The sequence below is a fragment of the Egretta garzetta genome, unplaced genomic scaffold (assembly GCF_000687185.1).
Source record: "Egretta garzetta isolate BGI_Z169 unplaced genomic scaffold, ASM68718v1 scaffold112, whole genome shotgun sequence".
In the NCBI taxonomy this organism is placed as follows: domain Eukaryota; kingdom Metazoa; phylum Chordata; class Aves; order Pelecaniformes; family Ardeidae; genus Egretta; species Egretta garzetta.
This window is the reverse complement of record NW_009258884.1, coordinates 2,660,547-2,670,022: the sequence shown is the minus strand read 5'-3', so window position 1 is coordinate 2,670,022 and position 9,476 is coordinate 2,660,547. Positions and strand designations below refer to the sequence as shown.

The 9,476-nt window shown below is 54.2% G+C and overlaps 1 protein-coding gene across 1 annotated transcript in view; it reads left to right on the top strand.

Moving 5' to 3' along the window:
• Window positions 1-6: 6 nt before the first annotated feature.
• ADORA2B (adenosine A2b receptor) overlaps window positions 7-9,476 on the top strand; it is a 17,631-nt gene continuing 8,161 nt past the window's right edge. Inside the window, exon 1 of the mRNA XM_009633975.2 lies at window positions 7-449. Coding sequence (XP_009632270.1) covers window positions 121-449 — 329 coding nt within the window. The 5' untranslated portion in view covers window positions 7-120. The remainder of the gene's footprint in view (window positions 450-9,476) is intronic.

Here is a 9,476-nt window from a genome sequence, read left to right as displayed (position 1 = left end):
CATGGGTGTTTCGCTGCGGGAAGCGCTGCCCCGTGGCCTGTTGGTACCTGCGGCCGGGCGGCCGGGGGAAAGGACCTTCCTCGGGTGAAGAGTTCTGGCGCCTCGCCCGGCGCCCTCGCCATGGACACGATGAAAACCACCTACATCGTGCTGGAGCTGATCATCGCCGTGCTGTCTATCGCCGGCAACGTCCTGGTCTGCTGGGCCGTGGCCATCAACAGCACCTTGAAGAACGCGACCAACTATTTCTTGGTGTCCCTGGCCGTGGCTGATATTGCCGTGGGTTTGTTAGCCATCCCTTTCGCCATCACCATCAGCATCGGGTTCCAGGTGGATTTTCACAGCTGCCTCTTCTTCGCCTGCTTCGTGCTGGTGCTGACCCAGAGCTCCATTTTCAGCTTGCTGGCGGTGGCCATCGACCGGTACCTGGCTATTAAGATCCCACTGAGGTAAGAGACCGGAGCGGACGCAGGTTGCTGCGTTCCCTGACGGCCCAGGCTCTGACCGTCCTCGCCGTAGGGTGCCGGAGCTCCCAGTCCCTCGCGCTGCAGTGAGGGGTTTGCTGCTCGTAGGTGATGATGGCGAAAATAACGGAGATTCTGCACTTGCTGCAGGATCGGGAATCGGGATTTCAGTATCCTGCCTCTGACTTCAGAATACACCGTGGAGCTCAGTTTCTTGAGGATGTTTGTCTTGGGGGGGTGGGGTGTCAGTGGCTTCTTGGGGGGGCTGTGCAGTGATGATGTAGTGTGCCTGGGATAGCTGTACCTGTTCTATGTGGGTATTTATACAGCCCCCGTTATTGTGGTGGCTGGGCATCTCCCAGGTAATTAAATATTTCCCAGCCTGTTAGCGACGGAGTTTCGCAGGCTGTTCTCTGAGAGCTCTTGTCTCCTCCTGAGCTCAGGACACAATACTTGCAGAAAGGCCGAAAGCCATCTTAAATAAATCTTCATGGGGCTTTGTACATGCTTCACGTTTTCAGCTAGGACTAGAGCCTAACTAGGTTGTCTTCTAGTTCTTAGAGGGATACAAGGAGTGGACTGAAAGTGCAATTTGTTGCATCTACAAATGCTGAAACCATATTTCTGTGCTTGTGTACGGACCTTTTCCTTCTGAGTGCTCACCGTGAATGACTGTACGGATCAGCAAATGTCAGAAGGTGTCAGCTCTGTGCGTATGCTGTGAAAGGAGAAGAGGGAAGGCGAAAGGATTCATACCTCAGCTTTCAGAATTTTACAGTTTACATTTCCAGCCAAGGGCAGTATCAAAGACAAATTGGTTTCCTTCTAAATCATGGGATATTGCAAAGTACTGGAGAAAAATGTGTTGAATAGATTTCCCAGGCACTTCACCAGTGAGTTGGTGCAGTAGCTTCCTTAAACTTAAGTACAGCAAAGCCCCAGCTTTGCATTACAAATGACCTGAGTCTGTCTGTCTCAGTCTCCTTCATGTCTCTGTTGTCCCTCCCTGAGAATCAGGCATTGACGGAGCCCCATGGGATGTCCAGGGCTGGGCAGAAGTGGCGGTGGCGGGGAAGCAGGGCAGATTTGGCAGAGGGACCTCAGTTGACCTGTGTAAGCTGCAGCTTTCCCAGATTCTGCTTCTCTCTGCTGTCTTCCTTGCATGAGTGATGAATTCACCCTAAAATGACTTCAAAAAAAAAAACCCCAACCCAAACCTTCACCCTGTTCCGGCACCTTGCGTTGGAGAACTCCTATGTGTTGGGCAAATATTAGTCATCAGGCAGATGATAAAACCGGTAGTGGAAATGCATGTATGCTGAGTGGCTGCGTGTGTCACTGAGCGTGGAAATTCCACGGGGGACAGAGCAAGCGAGAGCCGAGCTGCAGCCCTGTCTGTACAGGAGGGAGCGGGGCAGAGCAGTTCGGGTTGCTGCCAGCATCTCTGACCCTGGCTGCTCCCAGCCACCCCACCGGACTCGGAGGAGCACGCTGGCTCCGCATAACGATTTGGTGCCTTTTCCATTCATTCATTTGGGGCTTTCTGGGGCTGGGGGCTGGTGGCACAGCAGTGGCTATGGAAGCAGGTCAGATTTTTTAATTTTCGGTTTAATCACACCACCCACCATGAGAGAGCTGTTGAAGCACGGGCCGTTGCTTGTAACTCTTCTCCTTTGTACCACGAGCGCACTGCAAAGTGCTCGGCTGAGGAGGCTGTGTCTTGTGAGCTCGGTTTCTGCTCTGCTGGAATCAGAGGTGAGGGTAGCAGATCAGAAGTGCCCCGAGGGGATCGTTTCAATGCTTGCAGAAGGGAAGTGGGTTTGCCAACTGACAGAATAGCAACTATTTCCTCAACTTTTTTTTTTTTCCCCTTCACAATCCTGGTCTCCAGTAGATTTGCTTGGCTCCGCTAGGTCACTCTGTACACCTGCGTCGGATGAAATCCCAGGGCAGTTTTGCCTTGCTTTGGGAGCCTTTCCCAACATTGCTTTTTCACCTCATCTTAGGCCGAATCTTTTATTCCATTTGCACAAACATCTTAATCCCTATGAGCACTTCCTCGCTGGACACATACGGCCCCTTCAGCTCTAAATGGAGATCAAGGAGTCCCTTCCTAGGCTGGGCTGAAATGTGACATCTGGATTAAACTTGGTCTTGGCATTGAGGCCCATTGCATTGCTCCTAGAGAGGACTGGTGAGTAAAACCCCTTTTAGAAGGAAGGAGGTTCTCACTGCTAGGAGCGCAGGGCAATGGACGGGTCATTGCTTCGGCAACAAGAGATTTAGGGACTGGTGCTGAAAGGCTGGTTTTATTCATACAGCCAACATCAGAAGAGGATGGAGGAGGTTATAAAACTACGCTGCTCTACTGTGCTGGGGTTTTCCAACCAAGGCTTAGTTAGCGCTGCCTCGTCAGCGTCGTTACTCCTGAGATGCTCCACAGAGCTGCCAGGGGCGAGGGACTTGTCCAGCCTAGGTCAATGCACACACCCTTTCTGGAAGGTTTGCACCGCGGAAAGGGGAAGCTGGTCATTAATTTGTAGGAATGGCGACCTTAAGAAAAGTTTCTTTCTCGCTAAACCACTCATTCTGGAGACCAGTGCAGAGGCCATGAAGTGTTAAATGTTTAAGAAAATGATTTGTCCCCAGCCCTATCTAGCAATTACAATAAATGACGCGGTTGTTGCAGAGCGGCCGAGCGGCCCTGGCGCATCCACCAGCTCCCTGTGGAAACCTCTGCAGGGACACTGAGAACCGAGTGTGCCATATTATTTAATACTATTTCGGGGCTATTTAAGCACACAGAGAGGCTGGGCAGGCCTGCAGGCAGGGGGTGCGCAGGAGAAGTTTGCATTACAGCCAGGCTAATAATGGATTTTTCAGTTCTGTGGCTGAACCAAAGAATCCCATGGGGCAGAGGAAAATTGTTTCAGTCAAACTGAAACGGCAATGTTTGGAGGTTTCAGTGAACCAAAGTGATCCTGACCAACCTGGCAGATTTTTGTTTGAGTTACTTAACCCTTCCGATATTGCTGTGCTGCTTTTTGAGATGGAGGCATCCTTGCTGGAGAGGAACTAACAAATTCTTATCTAGACAATTGCAGAAGAAAAATCTTACAACATTTAAAAATGGTGTTTTAGAACACCCTCCCTCTTCTGGCTAAAAATATTTGCTGAATTTGACCTGAAGCCATGAATTCTTTCTGTCCCTTGAAACTCTTATTTTGTTTGCTTGTTTTTGACAAATTTACTCTTTGTGGAGGAGCCCACGCCCGCGCTGCCCGGTTCACGCAGCTGCAGCTCTGAGCCCTTCTCCAGGTCCCTTCTCCCCTGGCTGGCACGTCAGGACACAGCTTCTTGCCTTCAGACACGCTCTAACCCTACCTCGCCTCCCGCACCCCTCCTGCACCCCAGCGCTTCTGACCCGGCAGCGCTGCTGCCTGCGTGTGCCCATCCCGGTGCCGCCCCAGGTACACGGCACCATCCCTGCTCTCTATGGCCAAACCGAACCCCCCCACGCCCCGCAAAGCTCGCTCCCCTACAGCGTTTCCTCCAAATGGGGTATCAAAGCCAGGCAAGTGAGCATCTTTCAGCAGCAGTAAATCCATCCTGCAGAGTTTGGCACAAGAGCGGGGCTAGGCTTTTGCTCTTTGGCTTTCTCCAGGGCTGGATTTCACCCCACAGCCCCATAGCTGTGAGCCAAAGAAGATTTGTAGGCGGAATAAAAGTCTTTCCCTTTTATTTGCATTAACCAAGATCCTTTGGCGTGGCTGGTAATTGTAGGTACGGATAGATGCCTGGAACAAATGTGTCAGGGATTAGGGAGGGAGAGGAGTATCTGTATTTAGAGAGCAAAAGGAGAATGAAACGCTGTAGTGTCACGCTGTGTGTGCCCCTGTCCGGCTGGTGATCTCCCGCAGGAGACTGAACGCTGTCGTGCTGCTGCCTACCGGGCAAACACCCCAGCTGGGACCTGCGGGGGGAAAACTAGCCCAGCGCCCTGAGATTTGAGCTGATCTGTGCTTGTTCTTCCTCCCTGGATTTAGTTCTCGCCTGTCTTCAATTTAATCCCTAGCAGAAGTGCAAGACCAATGTTCCTGGGCAGCTCAGCCGTGAGCTGGAACAGGACATCCATGACCATGCCCTCTCCCTTTCTGCACCCTGCTGAGCCCTCGCTCCAGCCGGCGCATCCACGCGTGGATCACCACCCGTTGATGGTCTTGTGCTGCTCTGAGTCTGGAGCTGCTGCCCCACTTATCTTTGACATGATGAAGGCAACACTCCAGCTCATTTTAGGGACATGGTTTAGTGGTGGGATGGCAGGGTTAGGTTAAAGGTTGGACTCGATGATCTCAAAGGTCTTTTCCAACCAAAGTGATTCTATGATTCTATGATTCTGTGATTTCTGCCCTCCTCATGGGGACAAATTCCATCTGGAGTTGTTCTTGCTTTTGTCCGATCCTTTCAGCTGTGCGGTGTCCTTTCGCGAGGTGGGTTGGCTGATGCTTTTCGGCTGCCCGCCCTTGCTGTGCCCTGCCGCTGCAGAGGAGAGGATTCCCTCCCTGTTCTCCAGCAAATTGCTCATGGATTCCTCTCAACTCCCAGCTTGTTCCTCAGCAAAGCAAACTGGTGGGTATTTATGGCAGGTGGGAGGGCTGGAGCCACTGTGGAGGAGAGAAAATTCTCTTCAGAGCCTTAGGTTTTGCTTGCCTGTTTCTGTGTGCCTCCAATGACACAGAATTGCAGCTGCTCTTCCTTCTGCCCTTGCTTCATTTCCTTTCTGAAGGGAAATCCTTGCCCTGCCCTTCATCTGAACTCCCAGGCATGTTCTGCTGTTCATGTGTGGCTCACGCGCAGTGCCCGATCCCGAGCAGCACGGGAGGCATCGTTATTCCAGAGCAGTGGATGCTCTGCCTCCTCCCATCCGTCAGACGGCCGTGCCTGGCCAAGGTTGCCATCAATTAATGAACTTAACGTGCAACAAACCTGGCAAACGTGCTGAGTGCTGCAGGCAGGAGGGCTGGCGCGTTTGCTTGAGCAACGGAGCTGTCACATTTTAAGGAAGTTTGTGTCTGTTGGGCTTGGCTCAGGCAGAACATGAAGGGGGTTTTGCTGTGGCCAGGGGCCGGCAGCACCCACTTGCCTGGCCACAGGTCTCCCAGGGCTGCTGCTCACTCTGGGCTTCGGATGCAGCTGACTCTGGACACAGAAGCCCAATAAAAAAATCAGGAATAATCACATGTGCCCTCATGGCCATAAGCGAGAGAGGGGAAATAGCGGCTATTTTTAGTTGTGAGCAGCCTGGTTTCCTTAAAATGCGTGTCCCAAATTTTTATATTTTTTCCCCACCTCAGGGGTCACTTCCCTCCCAAAAAGCAAAAATGCCGACAGGAAGGGAATGAATTGTCTTTGAGCCCTCTGCCCCGACGCAGGCCCCACAGAAGCTGGGGATACCAGGGGTATCGGGAAGCGGCGGCTGAAAGCTTCATTTCCAGGCTGTCAGCACCGACCTCTGGGCTGAGCCAGAACCCAGAGCTTTGGGTTTAGGAGCTTTTCTCAGTTTTGGCCAGCTTGATCTATAAAAAATACAGGTTAATTATTAGATTAAAAACCCAGCTTTTGAAATCTGGCAGAAGACCTTTTGTCCTCTCTGCAAAAAATATATATTAAAGCAAAATGTCTTGACAGCAAAATGTTTGATTTTGCAGTTGGAAGCTTTTGCTTTGTTAATTAACGGGCTGATTCTTGGGGTTTCTGTGGATTTGCTGTTTGTCATAGCAATGAGCACAGACCACAAAACTGAGTCTTTTAGGATCGTTCTGCCCTGGCCCTTGGCTGCACCGGGCAGTCAGTGCTGAGGGGTGTCGGGGCTCCTGTTGATGTGTTAGAGGCAGCTTTGGTCCGCAGGACGCCAGGAATCAGTGACACCAGCTGTGCCTACAGATGTGTCAGTCCTCTCCCCTCCCCACTGGCCTTCATGGCTTTGCAAAGTCGGACGACAGGCTCAGGGACTTTGTCCATGCCAAAGAGCGGATTATCTCCTAATCCTATGGATGACATCAGGCCTGGGCATGAGCCACAAATAACCTGTGAGTGCATCGGTGGGACAGCGTCCGTGCCCTCACACTCACCCTTCAGTGACATGTGGCACTGGGACAGCTCTGGTCATTGAGCACAGTGACCAGAGCTGCTGGACCCGACGGGGACGAGGGACAGAGTGCAGTCGCTGCAGGAGCGGCTGTGCCGGCGGACCGGTGCTGCCGTGGCTGGGGCTTTGCCTGTACCCCTGCATGATGCACCGTGCATCGGCACCCATCCGGCACCCATCACCCCACACCCCTGCGCTCGCCTCCTCCCTCCCTCCCAAACCCCGGTACCAGGCTCCCCAGGAGCTGCAGGGGCGGCTGTTGGCCACATCCTTCCTCCCCCTGGGCTCAGACCCGTCAGTCTCATCCATGAGATTTGCCCATCGTGTTGCAATGGCGTAGCTGGGACGCGGGGGCTGGATGCTGCATCACCTGCTGGTTCGAAGCCGGCTGCACCTGGGCAGGGCGGTGAGGACAGGACGGGCTCCTGGAGCTGCCGGAGCACACAGGGATGGGGTGTGGGTGGGTGAGTGGTGCCGGGCTCAGTGGTGACCCCCCAAGATCCAACAGCCCTTGGGAAGGTCGGTCAGGGCTCTGCAGGGAAGGCAGATGAGTAGCAACTTGCTGGGGCTGGTGCATGGAGAGGCCAGCGGTTTGGGGCCTTTGGGAAGGGCTTGAGCACCCATTTCATTACAGAAAGAGTGATCCAGCAGAGATCTGTCATCTCCCCAGCCTTATCTGTTATCTGAGTGAGCAGGGCACCGGGTGCGTGGGAGGGGTGGTGGTGACACCACTGCACCACCATACAGGACGGCACCCAAACATCTCGCTGTGAATCAGTTCCTACCTCCCCTCCACCAGCCGCCTTTAACTCAGCCACCCTGGTGAGGTCTGACTGCTCTGGCAGGTTTGGAATGACAAAAATTCTCAGCCCCAGGCGCCCTCAGGCAGATAACTTGGGGCTTCAGAGCCCTGGAGGGAGGGTGGTGCTGGAGGAAGAGCTGGGGAGGGCTGCGGGCTTGTAAGGCTCCTCAGCCCTGTGGTCTCGGGCAGGGAGGACCAGGTTTTTGTGCTCTGGGACTCAGAAACGCCCTGCGGAGCACGAAGGGCGGGCAGGTATCGCACACTCCCACCGCCTGGACATGGGGTTCTTGAGGCAGCCGCTTATGTTTTGGTGTCGCCGGTTGCCGGAGGGCGAGAGCTGGAGTGCGAGAGCTGGCGTGCGGCGGTGTGCGGCGTGCTGACCTCGTTCCTTCCTGTGCCCCAGGGGCTCTGCACACCTCTGGCGGTCCCCAGCATCAGACATGCTCGCAGGACCGAAGCGTGGGGTTGCTTTGGGAGCCCACAGCTTGCCCTGTGCCCCACGTGTCCTAGTTTGATTTTCAGTCACCTTTTCTCACCCCGTCAGGGGCGAGAGCTGGCTGGGGCCGGCTTCTACAGACAGAAACCAGCGTGGTGAATGCAGGCTCCTGCCTGGCCGCTGTGAAAGCCTGTGTGTGAGAAAATGCTCACGCATCCCCACCACAGGCGCTGCCAGTGTTCAGCAAGCGCACCGCTCTGCACCCCCTCCCACCGCTCCCCACCCCGCGGCAGCCGGAGCTGCAGTTTCCCTTCTCAGTCCTCCAGATTACCCAAATGTGTGCTGTTTGCATGCTGCTTTGGGTGAAAACTGCGCTCTTCTGCATTTCTCCTTCCCTCACATTCCTGGTCCTGCAAACCCGATGCCCGTCAGCTGTTCCCCTGCCCTCAGCTGGGGCTGTGCTGGCAGTGGCGGGGCTGAGGTGCCAGCCCGTGGAGGGGTGTGCGGGGATCAAGGGGGTCAGGCAGGAGCTGGGGGCTGCAGAGAGCCACCATTGCTCTCCCAGCTGCTCTGCCTCCACCCCGGGGAATAGAATCATAGAATCACTTTGGTTGGAAAAGACCTTTAAGATCATCGAGTCCAACCTTTAACCTAACCCTGCCATCCCACCACTAGACCATGTCCCTAAGCACCTCATCTCTCCTTCTTTTAAATATCTCCAGGGATGAGGACTCGACCACCTCCCTGGGCAGCCCATTTCAGAGCCTGACAACCCTTTCAGTGAAGAAGTTTTTCCTAATGTCTAGCCTAAACCTGCCCTGGCACAACTTCAAACCATTCCTCCTCATCCTATCGTCAAGGAGGCGTTCACAGGAGGGATAAGCACAGGAGTAAGGATATCTTGCTGAGAGGGTGTTAAACCTGTAGGCACTCGATATTCCAGGCTCTCAGGCTGCAGGACCTGGCGTGGTTGTAACCTGGATGGGGTAAGCTGGGGCATGCCAGCACGAACGGGTGCCCGGGGTAGGGAACGCTCCCCTCCATAGGCCTGGCTCATCCCAAGAGGCACCGCCATGGCTGAGTGTGAATCGCAAGTGGGTTTTGTCCATTTTGTCCTGGGAAGAGTAATTCAGAGCCCTCGTAACTGGGGAGCGGTTAACCCGGGGCTGCAGACAGGTTTGCTTCTGACTGGCAGGCATCCCCCATCGCCGCCTTCCTCTGGGAGCAGCAGATGGCCAGTGGCCACCCGAGGGCTCATCTGCAGCCAGGGCTGCTTCAGCCTGGTTGTCAAGCTGCTCAGCGTGCCCTCCTCTGCCCATGTCACTCTGACTCTGCTCCTAGGTGGAATTGCTTCCCAGCAAGCCAACACGGAGCACGGCACGGCTGGTAGCCGCCCCAGCCCCTGACAGCCTCTGGTCACACCCTGGGCTTGGCGTCTTCTCTTACTAGTTCGAAAGCTTCTAGCTTTTATTTCAGACTGAGGCTGAAAATGCCGTATGACATGAGTAAAGCAAGCCCTGGAGCAAGTTAAAGCCTTCCAGTCTTTAAATGCCTTTAGTGATCCTCCAAATCTAAAAATGTGGTGTTGCAGCCTGTGACCTTGCTAGTTAGCTGCCTCAAGCAGGA